The 26,846-nt window shown below is 41.5% G+C and overlaps 1 protein-coding gene across 1 annotated transcript in view; it reads right to left on the reverse strand.

Moving 5' to 3' along the window:
• Positions 1-2,592: 2,592 nt before the first annotated feature.
• The window catches only part of LOC141152852 (probable E3 ubiquitin-protein ligase HERC6), a 70,641-nt gene continuing 46,387 nt past the window's right edge, over positions 2,593-26,846 (reverse strand). The window contains exons 15-23 of the mRNA XM_073637502.1: positions 21,827-21,934; positions 20,680-20,850; positions 20,314-20,454; positions 19,884-20,050; positions 14,958-15,018; positions 10,321-10,391; positions 5,847-6,030; positions 3,595-3,697; positions 2,593-3,184 (exon numbers count right to left, since the gene is read on the reverse strand). Coding sequence (XP_073493603.1) covers positions 2,973-3,184; positions 3,595-3,697; positions 5,847-6,030; positions 10,321-10,391; positions 14,958-15,018; positions 19,884-20,050; positions 20,314-20,454; positions 20,680-20,850; positions 21,827-21,934 — 1,218 coding nt within the window. The 3' untranslated portion in view covers positions 2,593-2,972. The remainder of the gene's footprint in view (positions 3,185-3,594; positions 3,698-5,846; positions 6,031-10,320; positions 10,392-14,957; positions 15,019-19,883; positions 20,051-20,313; positions 20,455-20,679; positions 20,851-21,826; positions 21,935-26,846) is intronic.

The following is a 26,846-nucleotide window of genomic DNA, read 5'->3' on the forward strand; positions in this document are numbered from 1 at the left end:
GAATATGTGTATGTGGGTTTTTTTTATTTTATTTTGAAAGGGGGGCGATTTAAACTTTTATATTTTTTATTATTTTTAAAAACTTTTTTTTTTTTTTTTACACTTTTTGCTTGCTTTTATAGTCTCTCCATAGGAGACTAGAAAAAGCAATTACCTGATCACCTCTGCTACATAGAGGTGATGAACAGATCACCTCTATGTAGCAGAAATGCTCCTGTGCTATCAGCGCCGACCACTAGGTGGCGCTCGTAGCAATCCTTTCATGACAACCACTGGGGTCTGCTGCAGACCCTGGGTTGTCATGCCCACGCATCGGTCACCCGCGATCCCGTGACGGGGTCACCGATGGGCGGGGATAAGTGATGCGCTTCTGGCACGGCGATGTTAAATGCCGCTATCAGAGATTGACAGCGGCATTTAACATGTTAACAGCCGGGGGTGGATCACGATTCCACCCGTGGCTGTTGCGGGCACATGTCAGCTTTAAGAATCAGCTGACGTGCCCGGTTCAGTGTGGGCTCAGCGCCGGAGCCCGCTCTGAACAGGGGGTGACAGCCTGGTGCGTAAAGGGGTTAAAGAAAGAAGAAGGTGGTTATGGACCAGCTGACAAGCCTAGAAGTGGACGACCAAGGAAAACTTACTCCAGTGCTGATCACATTAAGAAAAAGTCAGTATCTGATGTCCATAAAAGTTTTGTACAGATTTTGCACGAAATGAACAAAGAATATGGGGTCAAAGTGAGTCGCCAACCTGTGGTGTGACGGCTAACAGCAGTAGAGTTGAATGCACGAGTTCCAGTCAAGAAACCTTTCATCTCTGTAAAGAACCGGAAGGTCCGACTTGAGTTTGCCAAAGAACACAGCCAATGGAATGAGACAGATTGGTCTAAGGTGTTGTGGTCGGATGAATCCAAGTTCAATCTGTTTGGTAGTGATGGCAAGCATTGTCATGGTTTGGGGCTGCTTTTCAGCATCTGCCATTGGCCCTCTGAATTGAATTTCTGGAAATATGAACGCTACCATGTAAAATGATATACTGGATAATGTAATGCCGCCACATGGTAAAACCAAAGTAGGCAGGGGATGCAAATTCCAGCAAGACCATGATCCTAAGCACACATCCAATTTAGTCAAAAATTGCTACACCATAATCTGTACCGGTATTTGCCTTCAGATGCGAAGAGATTCCAACAAATGAATTTATTAAAATTTGTACTTTATTAGTTTAATTCATAAAAACATAGAAGAAATAGTTAATAAAAACAGACAGGACAAAAAACAACCTCCTAAAAAGGGAAGGTAACACAGTGCAAAATATACTTAGCTACATACAAATAGTCAGAAGATCCACACACCCTCAGAAGAAGTGATGATGCGAAACGGCGCCCGTTAATAAATTCATTTGTTGGAATCTCTTCGTATCTGAAGGCAAATATCGGTACAGCTTATGGTGTAGTATGTTCATTGAAGTGTCTAACACTATATTTTCCTTCTGGACATATGGGATTAATCAAAAATTGTTTAGCAAAGAAAAATGTTCACCTGTTGCAATGGCCAAGCCAATCACCTGATTTAACCACCACGGAGCACCTTTGGGATGAGTTAGGGTGACAAGTTGGGTCCCGTACCTATAGCAATAAAGATTAATATTTTGCAGATTTGCAAATGGAATGGAGCAAGATCCCTCAAGATGTCATGAATACCCTGTCGGTGTGGTGCAGTAATTAAAGCAAGAGCTTGTACTACAAAATATTAAGTTATGGCATTTTAAACAATGAATTACTCTCTATGTTGTGATCAATAAATAGTATATGCAAAACTTTTGGCAGTCAGTTTTCTTTAATTAAATGACCATACCTATATTCAAAAGCATTTGTTAAAACGAAGGTCCTGCATGATGACAACTTCATGCACTTTCAATTCATCACCAGGGAAATGGCATCACAACAACCAGACAGAAGTAATCACACTTTAAAAAAAAAAAAAATGCTAAACTTTTGGTCCCCACTGTACATACAAACATCCCAGACACACACAAAAAAAACCACATACTCACCCCTCTCCCCAGCGCTCTGCCTCTGCTCCTGTCTTCAGTGCACGGACTCTCCACAGTGCACAGCTATCGTAATGAAATTACGTCATCGATTCATCCCTAGGATGCAGATAGTAGTGAATGCGGCAGATGCGGATGGACGGCAGGCGATCCATCCGTTGCACTAGGTTTAGGAGATCACCCCAAAAATGGTGAAAAAGACTGTTAGAAAACAGCCAGCGCTGCAGCACAGTATGTGAGCACAGACTAATGTACTAACTACTGTAAAATGAGACTGCATCCAGATCACAGGAAAAACGCCAGTTGTAAACATGGTGTGCAGGGTCATGCCTATAATGGAAGAGGGCATCTCACAAAATGTATGCACTTTACCTGCACTCCCATAGTATCTAGACTTGTTTTTTTTATTTAAAAGGGGCTGTCCTGAATCAATAGGAAGCTGCGTGTCTTGTTGCTGAGACTTCGTATGTGTGATGAAACAAACTGAATCTCTGGTCAAATAGCAAAAGGATGGTATAAAAATGAGACACCTGGACGTGGTAATACCTAGTTCTCATTTATTCATACAGTTCTAGAAGAAATAACAAAGGAACAGAAAAATGAAAAGTAGTTAAAAAAAAAAAAGATGCTCCAGAATTATTATCTCATGGGATATTAAAGTATGTAATAAAATAGAGGTTCCCTTTAAGAGTATATTTCCTTGATGCATATATGTAGCAGATGTACTTGAGTTCTAACATTTACACTTATTATTCTGTAAAAAATGAAAGACTATTATACATCAATCTGTATGTCTTCTATAATGTTCCATCCAGTCTAGATGAAGTTAGAATAGAATGCACAGCAAACAATGCAAACCAGAGGGTATAGCCTGGGGAAAGCAGAACGTGCCCTTATTCTGTCGCTAGAAGACCGGGGGTCTAGTCTTTTTCAAACCCTTTGTTGTTCTCTAAGGCCAGAAGAAGCTTTCTGCGCAGGACATCATTGGTTGAGTATTCTGGGAGAAGGAGTAGTCGGGAGCAGGTATTTGCCTCTGGAAGATAACTTTCATTTGGGACCCCAAACGAGGAGACCTTCATACAAATATTCTGTACCAGAAGTGCTGGGATTTTGTCATTTCCTGTTATGAAATCTAAAACACAAACAGATACATTATTTTGAGGTTTTACCACTGACTTTGTATTATGAAGGCTTCAGTCCAGGAAGACTGCCTTTTCTGACAGCTCGGGTTGCAAAAGCAGCATATACTTGTAATAAATAACGTAAACCACTAGGTGGCAGTACAAAGAAAAAGTGCTGTATGCCGGCTATGTACAGATATGTATGGCTAGATTGTCTTACATATGGTAAGGTTGGCCACATGAGACATTTGTTATACACATTTCTGCCACCATCCCATTTATCAGAATGGAGAAGGGACAACTCCTCTTGGAACTGTTTTCTGTTGCAGTAATTCCTGCAACAAATCTGCAGAGTGTGAATATACCTGAAGTGAAATGAAATCAATTTGCACATACCATTCAATAGAAGTGATGTACTTACAGAGAAACGCTTTCTTCTTTTCCAGTGGTAATTGATGGAAAACCTTCCAGAACCTAATAATAGTCGGGTGTTTGGCAGAATACTTGCCCATGTAAACCGTAGTCTGCGGAGGGGAAGTTTAAACGTTTTTTTATATAGATATGCATGTTGTTGATCTTAACTTGCAGATTTACCATAATCTCAGCTATCAACGCAGATAATTATACAGTATAGTAACTTGTTAAAGACATTGCAGTTCATCTGTCAAAAGAGAATAGACCTCCAGTTATCAGTATTAAAGGGGTTGTTCTGGAGTTATATATAGAGGACCTATCCCAGGGGATAGATCATTAATATCAGATTGGTGGGGTGTGGCCCCCCAAATCAACCATCCTGCGATGACTGCATATACACAGTGTACAAAACCGAAACACCACAGCTCTGTACATTATGCAGTGGCCGTGCTTGGATATTGTAACTCGGTTCCCATTTACATCAATTGGAGCTGAGCTACAGTTACTGAGAATGGCTGCTACAGTGTACAGAGCTGTGGCGTTATGGTTTTGTACACCGTGCACATCCAGTTACCATTAGATCAGCAGCTGAATTGTGGGTGTCACTAGCTTTAAAGTGTTGAGGTCCTTGGTTCAAATCCCACAAAGGACAACATCTGCAAGGAGCTTGTATGTTCTCCCCGTGTTTGTGTGGGTTTCTTCTGGGTTTTCCAGTTCCCCCCCACACACTCCATAGACATACTGATAGGGAATCTAGATTGTGAGCCCCAATGGGGACAGCAATGATAATGTCTGTAAAGTGCTACGGAATATGATGGAGCTGTATAACCAAGTCAAATAAATATATATTGAGGACCTTTCCTAAAGACAACCCCTTAAACACTTTTCATGTTTGGTTTCATTCATGCTCACTGGTGTACTTTGGCTCTGTTCAGAGCTGTAATTTTATAGACACCTATGTGGCCTTTATGTTACCTCAGTATACAAAACCGAGAATAAAAACAATGAGTAGATACCCTGCAATAAGAAAATATCTAGTAGTAGTTCATATAAAAAAACATTTAATCAAAAAAGCATAAAAGCCATCCCACCGTGACAAGGTGTACCAAATTAGGATGGTCCCTAACTGTAATGATTCACCTCGCTATGTGCCAGCAGGCCTCAAGATAGACGGGAGCAGAGCAGGTCCTGGATCTGACTTGTGTTTTACACCTGTGGGGCGCTACATACACAAGGTGCACAGCCCAGAATGCTGTACCTCTAATTTCATATAAAGGGATAGTGACGTTTTATCAATGGGCACATGAAGGTGTCATGGTCTATCAAATGTTCTAATATGATGTAATATGGAGTGCAATTAGCTCTATTGTGGGTAATGGCAGAATGAGCCAGTTAGAGGCTTTCCAGATTAGATAAACATACTGTTTTTTACTAGAAAACAGTGGCACAGCTGTCCACAGGTTGTGTCTGGTACTATAGCTAAGACCCAAAGGGCCCAATTCGTCAAACCTTGCATGAAAGTTTTGAAAAGTTGCAACATATAGGCACAATTTGGAGTTGCTCCTAAACTTTTGCAACTTTTAGCGTCTGCACTCCAGCTTCTCCCAGCTCTGCCAAAACAGGCATCAGACACTCCAGATTCATGAATTAGAGTGCACACTTCTTGAATCAGTAGTGTCTATTTTCAGAACACCCCCTCATCAAAACGCTAGTGAACAATCCCAGTCTTGATGAATCGGGCCCAAAGGGTTTTTGGGGTTCAGCAACAATTTCTGCAGTCACTCTTATGTGACAGGAGACCGCCGAATAATGACAGAGCGCAATGTGCACATTGTCACGATTATCCTGAGCTCCATCGCGAGGTGGTCATGTGACCACAACTACGCATAATTGTGGTAATTTGCACAATTTCAGTCAAATACCCAATAGATTCTCGTCCACTTCTCTCTATAGCTGCAAATCGCATACTTGCAGTTTCGTGGCCACACATTTGCACTGGAGATTAAGGGGAATTGTGACAAATGTGCACATCGCACAGTCTGCAGTCACATAGAGCGACACAGAAATTACTGCTGAACCTGGAAAACCCTTTAACCAAACGAAGACTCAACCCGTGGATTGAAAGAAAGGAGCCATGTTTTTTTAATTCTGTCCAACCATTTGTTTTGCTGTTGCTCTCTGCCTCTTTCCTCTGCACAGTCCTGCTCTGTACACTTAAAGCGCTGCCGGCTGTAACATACACAATTTACCGCCATTTACCTGTTCAAATGCAGTCCAATTATAGATGTCGTGACCAGCGACAAGATCCATCAGCTCTTTTGGCTGAAAAAATAAGAAAATATCTTTGTCGCAGACTTTGAAGAGCCCTTTCTTGAATTCTTCGTATGTCTCTGCCACTGACGTATTGAGAATGTACTCCACACATTTATTGACATAGTTCTGCCTATAAGATATAGAATACCATATAATGAATGCCTTCCTTTATTAGTTGCTATAACAAATGCAGCATTTTTCTTACAACATGCAGGTCTGACAGCAATAACAGTTTTGACCAGGCTATCCAAGTAATGAGTTGCTTCTTTTTCCAATCATCAATGGAGTTTTTTTCTATTGTAGCATTTTCCTATTTGGGGGAAAATGACAAAAAAAATGGTTCTTTGTTTTTTAGATTTTTTTTAAGTTTCAACTATACAAAGTTGTACTAAAATAAAGTTGAATGTCACTCCTAAAAAATTCTTAAGACTCACTGTGACACTCTACGTACCATGAGGATCAGGGTTTTTATGAATGAACAATATTGGATAATGATTGCGTACTGTGGATAATATGATTGTATAATGATTTTAAGACGCACAGTTGTTACATTATATTGAGTGTGTGCTTTTTTAATTCCATAGTCTTTCTCTATGTCTCGTGACTGCTGTCCTGGTCTTTGTCAATACGGCCACAGCAGCAATATCACTATGACATCACACAACTGCTGAAGACAATCACTGGGCTTGAAGAGGTCAATGGGCAGCATGGTGGCTCAGTGGTTAGCACTGTAGCTTTGCAGTGCTGTGTTCCTGGGTTCAAATCCCACCAAGGACAACATCTGCAAGGAGTTTGTATGTTCTCCCCGTGTTTGTGTGGGTGTTCTCCAGTTTCCTCCCACACTCCAAAGACATACTGATAGGGAATCTAGATTGTGAACCCCAATGGGGACAGCGATGATAGTGTATGTAAAGCGCTGTGGAATTAATGGCTCTATATAAGTGAGTAAAATAAATAAATGACACTAGAACACTAAACCCAGTGATTGGCTGTAGAGGTCCCGTGACATCACTGCCAGAGCCATTTTGTTAGGCTCACCTGGTGAGGTGGGCACACAGACCAGGGACTTTGGTGTAGCAGGGAGAAATGTATGGGTTTGAGCAAGGACTTGGCACACTGGAGACCAAAGGAGGACAGGTACAGAGAGGACGTAGGCAAGGCCAAAGCAACAATCAAGGAAGACAGAGGAACCACAGGCATAGTGCAGGAATGAGTGCGTCGTATGAACGAAGCCAACAACAGTATAATAGCTAACTGTAACCAAGGGATAAATCCAGGGGGTGGGTAGCAGAGGGTTGACCAGTAGGCAAAGGGTATGCAGAGTTGCAAAGGTATAGCCAAGTGAATGCACAATAGGAGTTGATGGTGAAGTACCCCATATATATTGAACACAAAATTCTTAATCCTAAAATACAGGTGTGTCTTAGGCAGGTGATGTCATGGAGCCATGCCGGTCAGCTTGCAATCCCCAATGTGTAGCGCAACAGAGGGCAGTAGACCCAGGGGAGGGAAGTAGTGACCGGGATAACCAGGACAGGTGCATAACACATATCAACAAAGACTGGGGACATAGTGAAGAGCTGGCACTAGTGAGGTATGGGTAAGTCCAGCTTAGTCTGTTATTTTGAAATAAAGAAAGCCTATGGAATTAAAAATGGAAGACAGACAACCCCTTTAATTGGTAATTTGGAGTATTTCCTAGTGAAAGTGATATCTTAGGTACAATAATGTTGGTTTTCTACTTGAATAGTGAAAGAGTTGTTGATAGCACAGAGAAGCGTTCTTTACACCATGGGGTAATTGGTTAGAACTGGCGACTGGCAGCATTTTGCGCTCTTTGGTAGAACACCGCAATCGTTTATTGTATTTGGATGATTAAAGAGATTTGATCATTTCTTTATACTTCTTGTCTGTGGACAGGCTTTCCATTACTTCTTGTATCACGGTATACGTTATTATTTGCTTTTAAACATTATGTCCCCACTTAAGTTTCTAAGAGACCTTTGTAGGGAATTTTATCTTTCATTTATTTACATTTTTTACATAGCAATTCAGCACTAGTGGGAAATTCTGACTTTAAACCAACAATACAGAGCTGATCTAGATCTGCTAAGACTTAGTAGGTTTAACCCCTACCAGACACTTGGTCATCTATCATGTGTTCACCAGAACTGATACAAGTAGCATTCGCCCATAGTGTTTTGTGTGCACAATATTCCTTGATGCGCATAGTGAACAATCTGGAAGGCAGAGGCGGTAACAGTATGTGCACATGGTGTCTTTTAGATGCCAGCATTCCCGCATCGTTATTGCTATAGGAAGAAGCTTCAAGAAAAAAACTGGCTGTGTTTTTCCAAAGGAATTTTCTTTAGCGTCCTTCTTCTAGTTGTTATTTCCACTGGAAGTCTGTTCTAAATACTGCTAATCAGTATGATTATGTACCGCACTGATCATATACTTATAGGGGTATTCCCATCTCCAAGATCCTATCCCAATATGTAGCAGGTGTAATACTAATAATATTAGCAAGGACCTCCAATTAGAAATGTAATCTAGCTCTTTTGAGTCACTATGTCGCTTACCCCATGTGCAGAGCATTGCAGTAGCTTAGGTGTCTATGGTTACGACCACTAACAACTAACTAAATAACTGTCACCATATGAGTGGTCGTAACCATAGATACCTAAGCTACTGCAATGCACTGTACATGAGGTAAGCGACGTAGCGAATTAGAAAAACTATACTAAATTTCTAATTCGAGGTATTTGCTAATATTATTATCATACCTGCTACATATTGGGATAAGATCTTGGAGATGGGAATACCCCTTTAAGTGAAAAGGATGACAATTTCATTTGTATGGTTGTTCTAAACTGGGCATGTTGGATTTTAGCATGTCTGATCCGTGGGAAATCAGCCTCACTCCTCACTGAAGTATATAAGCACATTCGGCCAAGCTTATGATGGAGTAAGGAGAAACAGTTATCTCAAAGTGTATATGGCAGACTTTAGGCAGCCAGCTATTATATGTCTATGGCTAAATGTATTATTCCTCAGTGGGATGACTGACAGGAAGTCCAGATGTCTGCCCCTTGAGATTACTAATATGATTCACATACATGTACTGTAGAGACCTTAGGCTCAGTGGTAGAGTTGAGCAAAATGATTTGCGTTGCTCTGGTCAAGGCCTTAGCCTGCATAACTTACGGCAGATGGTGGTCGTGTTATTCAGCCATCATCTGCCTCTAACTGTTGTAAGTGTAACCTAACTCCGCCTGCTGTTAACCTCTTAAATCATGCCATCAATCTCTCATAATGGCACTTACAATGCATGGCACAGGGACGTGCCATTCCATGCGCCCATTGGCACCTCCCTGAGATATGATCGTGGGATGCCAAAGGATTTCCATGAGAGCTGAGGGACTGCTGAAGACCCCAGTGCCAGCCATTGTAATGTTCCAGTGAATCTCAGCCAGTGGTTGGGGTGGTTGGGCTACATAGAAAACCATGATTTTTACTATATACTGCAATTCCGCTGTATTGCAGTATATAGCATAGGTGATCAGATGATCACAGGTTCAGGTTCCCTAAGGGGGATAAAAAAAATGTTTCTAAAAAAAAAAAAAAAAAATGGACTCAACACTCTTTTCTCCCATTAAAAATAAAGATATTAAAAATATAAAAAATAAACATATTTAGTATCATCTGTATGTAAAAGTCAGACAGTCAACATATTAAATTAATCCGATCAGGTAAATACTGTAACAATCAAAACGGTATAATTGCAATTTTTCAGTCATTGCAACTTTTGATGCAATAATAAGTGATCAAAATAGTATCAATAAAATTGTCAGCTGGGCAAGCAAAAAAAAAAACAAGCCATCAAACACCTTAATTGAACGAAAACTGAAAACGTTTCGGATCTTGGAAAATGCAAGCAATTTGTTCGTTCGTTTTTTTTTAACGACTTTTTGAATTTTTTTTTTCACCGTTTAAATAAAAATAAATCTGCACATTTGTTAGAATTATATGGCCCAATCAGTCTTACCAAACGTTGAACGCCATAAAAACAAAATGCCAAAAAACAATTGTGGACCTACGTTATTTTTTATTTTATTTTATTTTTTTTAACTTCACAACACCTGGAATTTTTTCCCATTTTCCAGTATGTCGCACGGTAAAATGGATGGTGTCATTCAAAAGTACAACTTGTCCCGCAAAAAACAAACCTTCATATCCTCAACTGATTGTCGACAGATAAAAATTGATGGCTCTTGGTGGAAAGCAATGAAAAAAACAAAAGAGAAAAAAAAATCAAAATTTCCTGTCCCTTGAAGGGTTAATAACCACAGAATCCAGCAAAAGCCCTGTTATGAGCATTAGGTGCTATTTCAGAAGGTCAGGGTCACTTTATACATACTTGTTTAAATGGGTCACACGCTCTGCTGCTCCATTGGGGACCAGCTCTACGGTTTGGTTTTCCCAGGATAGCTGCAAGAATCAGTAAGACATATTAATATCTTATATAGAACTCAAGAAAGGAACACGTTTATTTGACCTGTTGTGATTGTCTGTGTTCTATATTCAGTCTAGAACGTTATTGTCAAACAGGAATCCCCAGAGCTAGTATGAATGAATCCATTCATATAATTATGGCTGTGATGTAATGGAAAAGCAAGGTACTATAACCGACTCGACTGGGTCATAAGGTATTGTGCCCAGGCATCTGTTCAAGTGTATAAAAATCTATCTAAATATACATTTATTTTACTTGCTTATATAGCGCCATTAATTCCACAGCGTTTTACAGACATTATAAGCACTGGCCCCATTGGGGCTCACAATCTAAAAAGGAGAGAGAGAGATTTTTAACAGCTTTGCACCACCTTTTTTAAAAAAAGTTTCAAATTGTGCTAACACTTGTGATTTTTCTTGCTTCTTGACACTTATGAAAACAGAAGAGTGGTGAAAATTATAACACAAATCCATCATTACTCATAGCATGCCGATTTCAATCTACCCCCCCATTTCTAATGCACAGACTTGAAGCTGAGTTACGTTCCCATTACCTAAATTACCTGAATATGGTGGAATTCATTTACATTGGCACAAACGATAGCTCATATCAAGCACTGTGTATGTAGAGCAAATACTAGTAACCTCAACCTTGCCCTACAAAAAGGCATGAAAAACCTGTTTGCAACAGAATGAGTGTTATACAGCAGTCACAGTATCGACCATGGCATCTAAGATGCCCTGAAAGCCAATGAGCACCCTAATATAGCATAATGTAGTCCCCAAGGTCTGCCATGTTAATGCTCCTATTAAGCCCTCCCAGACTATACTACAGAAGTATTGCAGCGTGTTACCCTAGTGATCAAGCAAGTGCAGATTTAAGTCATATAATCGTTTAAAAAATAGTTATTATTTCTCGTGGCTGCTTTCTGAAAGGGAGAAAGCAGCCACTCGAAAACACGCGTCAGGGGCTGCAAAGGGAGGGCTGTTGGCGGTCCAGGCAAACTATGGGTAAGCACCTGTGATATGTACTGTGCACTTTATATTTACCAATGTATCTGATTAGGGTTTTTGGGGGTCCTCTCTTGGTGGGATGTCCTTGCTAATGATTTATTTCATACCTTAACCTTGATGCTCCCTTTCTATTTGAGTGTTGTATCCATATTCCTCCTATGACGATGCCTCTCCTTAAACATCATCCATGTCTCCTCCTTCACTTTGTGTGTTCTATAGTGTTATATGTATGTTTTTATGGTATATCTGATCAATAAAATTATTATTATTTTTTAACCCTTGGTGGTTTATGGCTACTTCATTTCGCCCTGCAGTTTTTCAGTAAGTTTAGGAGTACTCCACCCCCCTACCTCTCTGGTTTGATATAGAGGGGAAACACTATACACAGTTTTTGTGACATGTTCTCAACCTGGTTACATGTGTTGTGCTTAATAAATTTTGTTTCTGTGTATAGCTGATTTGAGTGTAGGCAGAGAATAGCATAGCTGTGTTGGAAACTGGCTGCTTGGTGAGATGAGCTCTCCTCTGGACAGCTTATTGTGTTGTAAGCTAGCTGCTCTCTGAAGTGAGCTTTCACCTACACAGCTGATTTGAATGCAGGTACAATACATTTGAGTTGTGTTAGAAGCTGGAAGATCTCTGAGGTGAACTCTCCTTTACATAGATAATTGAATTCAAGCACAGCGTAGTTTAGCTGTGTTAGAATCTGGCTGCTCCCAGAGTTGAGCTTTCATCTACACACCTGATTTGAGTGGAGGCAAGGCATAGTTGAGCTGTGTTGGAAGCTGGCAGCTCTCTAAGCTAAGCTCTCCTCTGTACAGCTGATTCCAGGACAGACATTACAGTTGAGCTATGACTGCACCCAAGGTAAACTTTCCTTTGCATAGCTGATTTGATTCATATAGCCTTCATGGAAGAGTCATCAGAAGGAAACCTCTCTTGCGTCCTCACCATAAAATTCTGTATCAGTAGTATGCAAAAGAACATCTAAACAAGCCTGATGCATTTTAGAAACAAGTCCTCTGGACCGATAAGATTAAAATAGAACTCTTTGGCCACAATGATCAAAGGTATGTGTGGAGAAAAAAGGGCACAGAATTTAAGGAAAAGAACATCTGTCCAACCATTAAGCATGGGGGTGGATCAATCATTCTTTGGGGTTGTGTTGTAGTCAATGGCACGGGGAACATTTCATAGGTAGAGGGAAGAATGGATTCAATGACATTTCAACAAATTCTTGATGCAAACATAACACCATTTGTAAAAAAGCTGAAGTTGAAAAGAGGATGGCTTCTACAAATGGTTAATGAACCTAAACATGCAGAAGAGGGGGAGGCATTATAATGAAGATAAGGAGGTGGGGATTTCTTCAAGGCACCATATGCCCCAGAGCCTGGAAAAAATCATTAGCATAATGAAATAAAATACGATTTCACAACAAGACCATTAATATGAGGCATACAGATAGGACTAGTTTAAAATTTCTATTACCTATATGCCCATTTTAATAGGCTATATACATCCCAGGGGATGACAGATTCCCTTTAAGCATGGAGGTGGATCAATAATGCTTTGGGTTGTTTGCAGCCAATGGCACGGGGAACATTTCACGAGTAGAAGGAAAAATGGATTCAATGAAATTTCAATAAATTCTTGATGCAAACATAACACCATGTGTAAAAAAGCTGAAGTTGAAAAGTAGATGGCTACTACAAATGGATAATAATCCTACAAATATGTCAAAATCCACAATACTATACCTCAAAAGGTGCAAGCTGAAAGTTTTACAATGGCCCTCACAGACCCCTGATCTGAACATCATTGAAAATCTGTGGCTAGACCTCGAAATAGCTGTGCATGCAAGATGATCCAGGAATATCACAGAACTGAAAGAATTTTCAAAGTAAGAATGGATGAAAATCCCTAAAACAAGAATTGAAAGACTCTTGGATGTCTACAGAAAGCATTTACAAGTTGCAATACTTGCAAAAGGTGATGTTACTAGGTACTAGCCATGCAGGGTGCTTAAACTTTTGCATCGGCCCATTTTCCTTTTTTGTAATTTTTAAAATGTTATAGATGAAAATATATTTTTATAGCTTAAAATACAAAGTAAATTTGTCATTTTTAACTTTAGACCTTTTAGAGATCATTTCATCTTCAACTTGCTTAACTGTTCACAGTAACAGTAATTTTGACCAGGGGTGCCCAGACTTTTACATGCCACTGTAATTATAATATTGGGAATAACCCTTTAATCACTAGCCCATAGCTCACAATTACACAACTAAACTATGGAATGACATAAGGGGTTTCTCATGTGAGCAGAAAAATTCTCACGTATCCTGTGTAGGCAGATTCAGTCTTATGACCTGGGTAATTAGTTCAATCAGATCAGTCACCCACTTTATCCCCAGTTCTAATGATGATAGTGTTACCCATAGCCGATGATAATAAATGTATTTCAGTAGAACTGCAGAGTATGCAGTATGCACCTTGAAGCTGCGTGGCCACTATGTGTTTTTCAAGCTTTTTTGCCGCAGAATTTCCGCAGCGAAAACGCTTAAAAAACGCTTGGTAATTCGTGCCCCATGGTCCCCAATGATAATCCGCATGTGCTGTGCACATGCTGCGGAAATTTCTGCTGTGGATTATCATTGCGGAAAAATACGCAGCATGTCCATTAATTTTGCGGACACGCAGCGTAATTGCCGCCATTGACTTGCATTGAATCGCTTAATATCCGCATCACTACATGTGCACATGCGGATATTAAGCGATTCAATGTGCGGATGGTACCCAGGTCTGGAGAAGAGGAGACTCTCTTGCAGACCCAGGTACCATAGTACCTGTAAAAAAAAAAAAGAATTTAAAATAAAAAAATATACATTATTCTCACTTTCCGATGTTCCCCGGTCTCCTCTATGGTGCGTCCTGGCTCCCCGGCAGCTCGCGATGATCTAAAAGGACCTGCCATGACGTCATTTAGTCATGTGACAGGTGACTGTCAGACTACTAAATGACGTCATGAAAGGTCCTTTCACGCCACTGCGAGCCGTACTAGAGACCGGACGCAGCAGAGAAAAGACCGGGGGCCATTGGAAGGTAAGTATAATTTTTTTTTTTTAACCATTTTTATTCTTTTTTTCAACTATACCTTGGTCACACTATATAAATCTATGCTGGTTGCATGGATTTATATAGTGTGACCAAGTTGTCAAGCACTTTCCAAGTGATGTTAAAATCGCTTGAAAAAGCGCTTGATAACCCGCATGCGGAAATGCATGTGAAGAACGCTTCACAAACGCTTCTACCTGGCAGGAAAAACACATGTACAATCCGCATGTACAATCCGCATGTGTTTTTCCTGCCAGGGAGATGCGGAAAAAATCTGCAGCATTTCTGCATTGTGGACACGTAGCCTTAATAAACTTCAGACCAGGTAAGACCTTGTTAAATGAAAATGACACCTCATTAGGAACTGAAATACTACGACAATTCCTTATTGTATAATAATATTATACTTACAGTAAAGTACAATTCGAGGTTCTCCACATCTTTTTCAGTATCTAGTAGTATCTGCATACTCCTACAAAACAGTTATAGTTATCAGATTGGTTAGGTAAGCAACATGTGTAAATATTTTTAGTGGGTCTGTTCTGGGGTCTGATGTTCATATATGGGTCTGGTCTGAGGTCTAATATTAATATAGGGGTTCTACATATATGTAGCTCTTTCATATAAGCCACAACACTTGAAGCTGTACTCCCATGTCAAACACTTAAGGCATTTCCCAGGATGGGCCATAAATACATAGGAAATATGGATTCCACCAATGAAATCTGCATTCATCTCAAGAACAGGACCCTGAAGTGTACTGTTGACAGTGGAGAAGTGCTTGGAATTCTTACTTATTTGTATAGAAATTCTGATTTCTTCTGTGGAGTGGATATTGCAAGTTTTTGTATATTGTAGTGTTTCACTCTCTCTGATAAGCGTTAGGCATTAGGTAGCGTTCACACAGGCAATGCAGTTTTGGTCCAAACACGTGCAGTTTTTATTGCTTTCCAAAGCACCAGAAAACAAGCTCATAAACATAAATTCCTAGCCTTGTCCAGGTGCTAACTAAACAGAATAGACCCTGGCTTCTCATAGATGGCTGAGCTAGCCCCAGCTCGGTCAAACAAAACAGCTATTGACCATAGCGACCACTGATACTCGCAGTTCTCTGCACATGGGATGTGCAGATTCTTCTCAGAGAGGGATTCTGGCCTGTCTCTCTCTTCAGTTCCAAGACACATCCAGTTTGGTCAGCTGCGCTGAGCTGACTGACTCAGATGAACACCTAGCCTGTTTATATGCAGGGCCAACTAGGTGATCTAATCAGAAACTGTGGAGCTAGGATTTAACCCTAGCCTACCTGGCATTGCTACAATATGTTTAAAGGGAAACTGTCATCAGATTTTCCCTATGTAAACACGGGCCAACATGTTGCCATTCCTTGTTTTCACTTCTAATAAATCCTAATTAACCTTGAGACTGCCTCTACACAGTTCATATATGAAAGCTCCATGGCAAACAACACATAACACGCATTGCAGGGATTTTTCTATGCGTTTTATGGGCATGTGGCTTTAACAGGTGAAGCACATTGAAATTACTGAATGTTATTTACAAGTAGAATTTTCATTGCAATCCATGGCAGTTTTTTGTTAAAAGCGCAAGTGTTTTTTTTGCCATGAAATTCTCTGCCATGTGCTACAAACTAAGCCTAGGATCACACCTTTGTGTTTTCTCTCATTGGAGAGAATCAGGCTGATTATGCTAATCATACTCTGATCAGAGCTTGATCACAGCATAATCCAATTTTCTTGGATGAGGAGTAGATGAAGAAAAAATGTCTCCGTCTTATCCATTCTGTCCGTGAAAATCAGACGGCACTCAGATGTCATCCAAGTGCAGTCCGATATTTTCCACGGACTCATTGGCTGAGTGCAATCTGAATATTAGATACAAATCGGGCATGCTGCAATTTTTTTCCTTGAGCAGACTCTGTCCAAAGAAAAAAAATCGGACATGCGTGGCCCCATAGATCAACATTGGTTCAAGTGCAATCCGATGTTTTGTTGGATCGCACTCGGACCGAAAATACAGTGGTCTGCACAAGCCCTAAATGTAATCAATATTTAGCAGGCAGCTGCACACTAGTAATGAGTACCATATTTTTCGGACTATAAGACGCATTGGACCATAAGACGCACACAGGTTTTAGAGAAGGAAAATAGATAAAAATATTGAAGCAAAAAATGTCGTCATGATGCACTGTTATAGGGGTAATGTCCCCCAATTCTGAACTAATATCCCCCATCCTGATATACGTGGCCCCCATGACCATCCTGGTATACATGGTCCACCATCCCCATCCTGGTATACATGGGGCCAATCCCTTCCTGGTATACATTGTCCCCCATCCTCTCCATCCTGGCATACATGCCCCTATCCCCATCCTGGTATACAGTGGGGGAAATAAGTATTTGATCCCTTGCTGTTTTTGTAAGTTTTCCCACTGACAAAGACATGAACAGTCTATAATTTTAATGGTAGGTTAATTTTAACATTGAGAGATAGAATATCCCAAAAAAAAAATCAAGAAAATCACATTGTATAAATTAGATAATTTTTTTTGCATTTTGCAGTGAGAAATAAGTATTTGATCCCTCTGGCAAACACTTAATACTTGGTGGCAAAACCCTTGTTGGCAAGTACAGCAGTCAGACGTTTTTTGTAGTTGATGATGAGGTTTGTGCACATGTCAGGAGGAATTTTGGTCCACTCCTCTTTGCAGATTATCTCTAAATCATTAAGATTTTGAGGCTGTTGCTTGGCAACTCGGAGCTTCAACTCCCTCCATAAGTTTTCTATGGGATTAAGGTCTGGAGACTGGCTAGGCCACTCCATGACCTTAATGTGCTTCTTTTTGAGCCACTCCTTTGTTGCCTTGTCTGTATGTTTTGGGGCATTGTCTTGCTGGAAGACCCAACCACGACCCATTTTTAATGTCCTGGTGGAGGGAAGGAGGTTGTCACTCAGGATTTTACGGTACACGGCTCCATCCATTCTCCAATTGATGTGGTGAAGTAGTCCTGTGCCCTTAGCAGAGAAACACCCCCAAACATAATGTTTCCACCTCCATGCTTGACAGTGGGGACAGTGTTCTTTGTGTCATAGGCAGCATTTCACTTCCTCCAAACACGGCAAGTTGAGTTAATGCCAAAGAGCTCAATTTTTGTCTCATCTGACCACAGCACCTTCTCCCAATAACTCACAGAATCATCCAAGTGTTCATTAGCAAACTTCAGACGGGCCTGCACATGTGCCTTCTTGAGCAGGGGGACCTTGCAGGATTTTAAACCTTTAAGGTGTAATGTGTTACCAATGGTTTTCTTGGTGATTGTGGTCCCAGCTGCCTTGAGATTATTAACAAATTCCCCCCGTGTAGTTTTAATCTGATCTCTCACCTTCCTCATGATCAAGGATACACCAGGAGGTGAGATTTTGATTGACAGTCATTTTGTATTTCTTCCATTTTCTTACTATTGCACCAACAGTTGTCTCCTTCACACCCAGCGTCTTACGTATGGTTTTGTAGCCCATTCCATCTTTGTGCAGGTCTACGATCTTGTCCCTGACATCCTTAGAAAGCTCTTTGGTTTTGCCCATGTTGTAGAGGTTAGAGTCTGACTGATTAATTGAGTCTGTGGACAGGAGTCTTTTATACAGGTGACTGTCTGTATAAAAGACTCCTGTGGAGTCTTTAATGTAGGTAACGAGTTGATTAGGAGCGTCTAACTGGTCTGTAGGAGCCAGAACTCATAATGGTTTGTAGGGGATCAAATACTTATTTCTCACTTCAAAATGTAAATAAATGTATCTAATTTATACAAGTGATTTTCTTGATTTTTTTATTTGATATTCTATCTCTCACTGTCAAAATTAACCTACCCTTAAAATTGTAGATTGTTCATGTCTTTGTCAGTGGGCAAACTTACAAAAACAGCAAGGGATCAAATACTTATTTCCCCCACTGTACATGGCCCTCCATACTGTTATATATGCCCCCCATCCTGGTATACATGGCCCTTCATTCTGTTATACATGGCCTCCCATCCTAGTATACATGGCACTCCCCCACCAACATCCTGATATATATGGCACTTCCCCCCCCCCCATCACCATCCTGGTATTCATGGCACCCTCTATCACCATCCTGGTATTCATGGCATCCCTCCCCCATCACCATTCTGGTATTCATGGCATCCCCCCATCACCATCCTGGTATTCATGGCACCCCCCATCCCCATCCAGATATTCATGGCATCCCCCCATCCCCATCCTGGCATTCATGGCACCCCCCCCCCATCACCATCCTGATATTCATGTCACCCCCCCCCCATCCATCCTGGTATTCATGGCACCCCCCCCATCACCATCCTGGTATTCATGGCACCCCCCCCCATCACCATCCTGATATTCATGTCACCCCCCCCCCATCCATCCTGGTATTCATGGCACCCCCCCCATCACCATCCTGGTATTCATGGCCCCCTCACGCAGCACACATAAAAATAATAAAGAATTCTACTCACCTTCCTTCTGCTCCAACGCTGCATCCTGTTTTGATGCCAGAAGCTGACATCAGGGTGTGAGCGACGCATGACATCACAGACATGCGCCCTCACACGCTCAGGTCAGCTGCCGGAAGATTCACTCCTCCCCACACCCGGTACTATGGGCATAGGGAGGAGTGAATATTTATGCTCTTTAATAGCCAGCACACTGTTAGACGCAGCCGCGGTTCCTGCAGCTGCTCAGCTATCGTGTGCCTGCTACTAAAGAGCATAGATATTCACTGCTCCCCACAACCATGGGAGTGGAGAACAGTGAATATTCATGCTCTTTAGTAGCAGGCACACTAAATCGCCGAAAAGCTGCAAGAGTCGCGGCTGCAGCTAATAGTGTGCCCCCTATTAAAGAGCATGAATATTCACTGCTCCCCACACCCATAGTCCCTCCCACCACTGGCTTCAGTGTATAGAGGTGGGAGGGACCATGGGCTTGGGGAGGAGTGAATATTCATTTTCTTTAGCAGCGGGCACAGTGTGAGCTGCAGCAGGCGGCACCTGCCTCTGTGACCCGCTACCAACCCCCCCCCCCCCACACACACACACACACACACACAAACGCACCACCATCCACAGAAGCAAACCATACACAACTGTATGTCTGGACTATAAGACGCAACCCCCCCACTTTCCTCCAAAATTTTGGAGTAAAAAAGTGAGTCTTATAGTCCGAAAAATATGGTACTAGGGTGACATACATTTTATACTGTATATAAGTCCTCCAATAAAAGCATACATTGTGTTAAGCAATAGGAAGTTAGCCGTGACTTACTTTCCCATGGTAGGCTGGAGCTCTTTTAGGTCCTCTAGGGTAACTTTTTTACCCAGAAGTTTCTTAAACAAAGCGAGTGGGAATGGTAGATAAATAGTAAACTCGTTGAAAATTGCCAATCCACATAGTATACCATAGTGATAATACATTTTTTTGTCCACTAATGGCTGCAATAAAAAATATATAATTTAATACAAATATGACTTTTGAAAAGGGAATTATCCACTATCACTCTATTAGACAGTGGCAATATTTCCTATGTGCTTCCAAAAAATATTGACAATTTAGAGATTTTAAAAGGATTGAGCTGCAATACCTGACACAGCCCATAGACAACTGTGGCACTGTTACGGACAAAATTATTTAAAAAAGTTTGATAAGTATTCATGCAAAAACAAAAAATTGCTATTACAGACTGAAAAGTACTTACATGATTGGGAAACCACATTGGTAATAGTGGATCAGAACAAGTGAATAGCCCGCAGTCAGGTTGTACCATTTTCTCAGCAACTAAAAGGAAGAATTCGGTCATTGCTGCTCGGTTATCAGTTGCCTCACCATTAAATTCCACCTTAAAGGAAAAGGTATTGAGATGTAATAACTTTCATTTAATTTCCCCAAGAAACTTTGTTTTTTTTGGACTCTGATATTCCTGTCCAAAATGTAACATTGGCACATGCCCATATGGGAAGGGAGGCACTCTTTAAGATATGGATTACAAGCTGGATGCAAAAAAATCAACTCATTACCTTTAAAGATATGTACTAGTTTATAGTGTACACTGTACTGATTTTACCAGTAATTCTTTTTGTAGGTCACAGTCTTCCACAATGCTCAACTTCTTCAGTGCATCTTCCAGGAGATGTTGACGTCTGAGTTTGAAGTGTAAGAAAGGTATTCTGGGGATGTCACTGCTGCCCTGTATTCTATTCATCATGAGCTCTTGACCGGCTTGTACCTTTGTTTCCTAGGATTAAATATATGGTCAATTGAAAGGAATAAAATTGATCATCCGATTTCAATAGCACTTGTCAAGGGATGGGATATATTAGTTTCCAAGTGATCAGTTAAATCTTGAAGTTGATCTGTTGAATCGAAGCATCTTCACAATAGCAGGTGTTGTGGAATGTCCCTGTTATGCAGTGGCTAATCCATATCAAAAGTTATCTAAAAAAAGGACAACCGGTGAGCCAGTGAGAGGGTGATGGGCGCCCAAGGCTTAATGATGCATACAAAGCATGACCCAAAGAGAAGGAACCTCACGTTAGACTTTTTTTTTGCAATTATAGGTATTTATTTTATTTGGCTTCAGGGGAAACAGTAGCATCTTTTCGGACACACCTCAATCATTGGCATCAACATGTAACAACACAAGCTTCCACATAGTCCAAAGAAGGAATTGTAGGTTTACAACTTTTCTGCTACAGCTACTGTTATTCATCTCAAACCCAATGACTTATTACTTGACTATAACTGAAAAACAAGTCTGAAGTGTAAGAAGTATGGTGGCTCAGTGGTTAGCACTGCAGTCTTGCAGCACTGGGGTCTAGGTTTCAAATCCCACCAAGGACAAGGATCTTGGTGTTCCACATAGATTTATTTATGAAACTACATTAACTTTCATGGGATATCAGATGGCAAGTGTGAAGTATAAACCCCCTTGTGGGCTGTTCTTTATAGAAGTATAGTAAAGGCCCATAGATTTGTTGGTTGTTATATTTGGGATCCTTATCACACATACAGCCGTGTGCATAAGCCCTGTGTAACGGTGTTCATACACATGAGAAAGCTTTCCCCCATACACATGTAATCAATTGCAGTTTTTAGAGTCAATGCCTGGAGCAAATCCAAAAAGAAGAAGAACTAATACTTCTGCTGTCCTGTGTTTGCATCAAAAACCTTGTGTCATTCCAGCGTTTTTCAATTTTAAAAGGGGAACTTACTTCTTTCTTCAGTAAAGCATCCACAAGCAAATACTGAACCTTTGTGTCAAATGTAAGAATGAATGGATAACGACAATATATTGCAAGTGATGCAATAATTTCATTCTCCTGTGAAAACAATGTAGAGAGAATGAGCTTTAGAGAACAAAAGATTACTGATACATCAACAATTTAGATTCTGATTTCTGTCTACAAGTTGACTTTTAGTTGCGGATTCTGTTTTTAAAGGGGTTATCCGAGATAACGGTTATTTTTCATAAGGAGCTAAGAACTAACCAGCTAAGGCGGTGACTTTCCTTTCTACCTCAAATAAACAGAGCAGCTCTTTTTCTTCCAGCACTAGAAGAGAGTCAGGGTATGTGTGGATGTGTAGGCTTGAGAGGTTTCTGCGGGGTTGGGGGAGAAGGGAAGTTGAGGTTTTCTAATTGCTGGACTTGGGTGCCAAGATCTAATGTATGTCCGTCTTTATGGATGGGTGTGAAGAACCGCTGTGTGTGAGACCAAAGGAAGTGAGGGACTCATATAATCGGAATGTACAGTGAGGCTTGTGTGAACATATGTTGCCATTTAGTGACCAAAGACAAAAGAGATGGGAATGAACGAAACAATGTAGGAACCACAGCAAGGGGATTGATTACCCAGGGGAAAGAGAGAGGCCTGATGCACAGGGACAAGTGATCTGCTGTGACACAGCAAGAAAATATAAAAACTCCTGAGGCCAAGACAGAGTGTGAGTTGTCGTCCAGACTTGTATCAAGTCGCATGCGCAGTGTCATCTGAACTGGTTTAAAGCCACATTCTAGAAGATTGTGACTATGACTAGAGAGACTGATAACTATCTTCAGTAGTGGACATGTATAGGGGTGACTATCGCTCAGGGGAGCAGCAGGGCAGGAGGCCCAATTAATGGGACAGAACTTCTCTCACGAGAGCAAAAGGCCTAAATAAAGTAACAGACTTCAATCAACTGAGCTGAAGGCCAGGAGGCCTAGTTAAAGAAACGACTTTGGTCGGAAGAGATGGAGGCCGGGAGGCCTAGATAATGGTGCAGAACTTTCCGATTGTGTGAGCAGCAAGCATAAACACCTAATTAACAGTACGGAAGGTACTTGAGCTGCGCTCTAGGAATCAAGGTAGCCAGAACAGGTGGTTGGTGCAGGGAGCTGCCAGTGGTCTACAGTGCAAGACTTGTGGCCTAGCGGCGGTGTAGAGCTAACTCCTGTTATGGCCTGTCACGGTAACTGCCATAGAGAGTCAGAGGGGCAGAGTAAGGGGCCTTATCCAAATGGCACTGACTTTGACAGATGACGGATAAGTGTATCCTTCCTAAATATCGTCTTGGTGTTGTAGCTCCATGGCCTGTACCCTTGCATGGTGTCCCCTTCCCCCTAAATGCAGGGATGCCGGCTTACTCACTGCCCTGGACGTTGGCGTGGTCCCCGGCGTTCTCCAGGCCTCCTGCTTCCTCTGTGTGAGTCGCACTATGCTTCTGCGGTGTGCCTAGTGCACACATGCACACTCACCCCTGCTCTTAAAGGGGCAGCACGTGCACATGGTAAATGCCGCCAGCTGGGAGGTATTTAGTTAATGTATTCACCTGCAATGTGTCTCCCAGACAATAGCTGGAAGGCATCTTGTATAAAAGCAACTCCTATAGTTACTGTTAGGTGGTTTGGCCGTCCGTACAGTCTGAACCTGTCCTAGTGGCCATCCTGTCTGCACAGTCTGAACCTGTTCCATTGCCGGGTTTATTATTTTATAGGGCAGTGGCTAGGGCTTTAGGAATAGAGTTAGGGACAGATCAGCACTGAACAAATTCTAGTACTACTGTGTAGCAATTTATTGTCTGTGTCTTGTGAATTGCCATTCCTCGATATTGCATTTTGACTACTTGAATTGTAAATAGTTAATAAATAATAACTTTAGTCTGCATTTTCTGTGCCACTGCATTCTCGCACCTGTTTACAAAGCGAGTGACAAAAGTTTGGAGTTAGCTGAGTGGTTGTCAATTGAGATGTTGAAATCACCCATGATGACAATGTGAATGTCAGCAGAGATAAAGTGTAGAAGCCAGGTGTTGGAGTGGTTGATAAAGGCTGTGGCAGGGCAAGGGGGTCAGTATACCAATGACCAATTGGAGGTTGGATTGAGTGTAGATACGGACAGAGTGCACTTCAAAAAAGGGGAGGATAGAGATGAGATTGGATTGAAATGCTTATAATTTGTCACAGTGGTAACTTTCACATGTTCTCAGCGCATTGCTACTCACTGCGTTCGCCTCTCTACCCCTCCCCGTTTCAGGCCGCCTCGCTGATTTACCTCATGCTGCTCTCCCAGCCCTGCTGCATCTTCCAGCTGTCTCTATCTGGTTATAGGTAGACAAGGCCAGATTCTGCAGGAATTTAACCTTGCTGTGTCCTGCAAGGTTTATACTCCCTAGCCTATCCCATGCCAAGAGGGGATATATTAGGCACCTCCTTCCCCTATTCCATGCCTAAACTTAGGTTCCTATCTGTCTCAGTTTAAGTGCTATTTTGTCTCACCACTCCTGTTACTGACCTGGCTCGTTTACCCGTTTTGTCTGACCTCTCCTTTCCTGACCCCGGCTTTGTATTGTGAACCCGTGCTGCCTGCCCAGACCTCGGACTGTCTGACTACGCTTCTGTCTTCGCCCTCCTGTGCTCTACATTCCTACTTTGACCAGTGGGTCGGCTGCTGCAGGTCCCAAGACTGACAGGGGATGGCATCTGGTGACTGCCTGCAGCCAAGCCACCAGATGCTCTAGTGAAAACCAGGTTATCACTTAGTCACGCCCCTCCAGAATGAGTCCTGCCCAGCCCGCAGTCCTCCCCCACCGTCGTCACATAATTGTACTTCAGTAACCATATAAACATTTGACTAAAATATATAAAAACACTGAAGCAGCAACGTTTGTGAAAACCAAAATTTGCATCAGTCTCAAAACTTTTGGTCAAAACTGTATATAAAAGATAACATGTCTAAAAGGTAATAGTTGTGTGGTATTCACAGAAGCAGCTTTGTACACATATTCTGGCCTCTGATGGGCACTGTGGGCAGTAAATCCTGAAGTCTTATCTCACGCCATATTTGGCAAAAATCCTGCACTTTTTCTGGGAATTATCACTTTCTGTAGGAGGAAGGATTTCAGGAAAGTGTCTACCACAGAATCTGCTGACAGAATCTGATGCCAAGAAGACCTTTGCTTTCCAGCTCTCTTATCAATGACGAAGACATTGTACAATGCAAATTATTATTTGTACAGGGACACTTTTATACCAGTGCTTGGACTTTCAGAAGTCTAAATGTGGTCTGAGCAACTGGTCATTAAAATCAACTGCCCCCTAAATTTGTTGTAATCTACAGGGTGGGCCATTTATATGGATACACCTAAATTAAATGGGAATGGTTGGTGATATCAACTTCCTGTTTGTGGCACATTAGTATGCTGCACATCTCGTAACTTCACAGCATAGACAATTGCCTTCAGATGACCCCAAAGATAAAAGTCTAAGGGGGTCAGATCGGGAGACCTTGGTGGCCATTCAACTGGCCCACGATGACCAATCCACTTTCCAGGAAACTGTTCATGTAGGAATGCTCGGACCTGACACCCATAATGTGGTGGTGCACCATCTTGTTGGAAAACTCAGGGAATGTGCCATCTTCAGTGCATAAAGAGGGCAACACATCATCATGTAGCAATTTCAGATATCCAGTGGCATTGAGGTTTCCATTGATGAAGAATGGCCCCACTATGTTTGTACCCCATATACCACACCATACCATCAAGATACAAGATGTGCAGCATCTGAAACAACAGATACTGGAAGCCTGTGCTAGCATTTCTTCTGCGGTGTTGCTATCAGTGTGTCACGAGTGGGAGAAGAGGGTTGCATTGACAATCCAACATAATGGGCAGCACTTTGAACACATTTTATAAGTAGTCATAAACTTGTAAAAAACTCATGAAAGAATAAAGTTACGTTAAAACCAAGCACATCATTGTTTTTCTTATGAAAATCTCAATAAGTGTGATGTGTCACATGACCCTCTTCCCATTGAAAAAAATTAAGTTGGATCCAAAATGGTCGACTTCAAAATGGCTGCCATGGTCCCCACCCATCTGGAAAAGTTTTTCCCCTCCCATATACTAATGTGCCACAAACAGGAAGTTGATATCACCAGCCGTTCCCATTTAATTTAGGTGTATCCATATAAATGGCTGTAGAATCTGCTGAGTTTTGGGGTGCCAGATAATATTAATTAACAAGATCTACTGGATCTTTAAAAGGGGATTTATTACAAATAGGATATTTACAATAACATACATAAGGGAAACCTAACTAAAGGACAAGGGAACAATGTAAGGGAAAGGGTAAAAGGAGAGGATGGTAGAAGATGGGAAGAGGGAAGAAGCAGAAGAAGAATAATAAGAAGAATACTAATGCCTAACTAGTTTGATGTGCTACCTTTATATCAGTTACACAGTCAGACATGGCCCACACATTGCCCATCCCTGTAACACCTCCAAATAATGGTACCATCCAATCAGGTCACAGTCTTTGAAGTTCTCCAGAAACATGCACATGGCTGCTGATGCAGACACTCTTCTGAAGGTAGCGCTCTTAGGTTTAGAATGGGTAAGAGTATCAGAGGTCATACATAATTGCAGTGGTCTTCATCTTCCTGCTGATGGCGTCTGATATATAGCCAAAAGGTCTTTGTATCAAGTGGCCCGAGGACAGGTTCAACTGGATTTTGCTTGGAGATAAGAGGTCAACTTGAAGAACAATGGTTTGTAATCCAAACACCACAGGGGTTATGTACCTTTGAAGAGGCCAGACAAGATGTCCATCTCCCATGTAGGTGCTCTCTTTACTCTATCACTAGAACAAAAGGCACCACACCACAGGACACACAATGTCCTCCTGCCTCACAGGTTTTATGACTCCACAGCACATGGTCAATCTCTTTGATGTCGTCCTTTGATGAACTTTAG

This window comes from Phyllobates terribilis, unplaced genomic scaffold, assembly GCF_046119375.1.
Source record: "Phyllobates terribilis strain yellow unplaced genomic scaffold, ASM4611937v1 Scaffold_1__5_contigs__length_1240528914, whole genome shotgun sequence".
In the NCBI taxonomy this organism is placed as follows: domain Eukaryota; kingdom Metazoa; phylum Chordata; class Amphibia; order Anura; family Dendrobatidae; genus Phyllobates; species Phyllobates terribilis.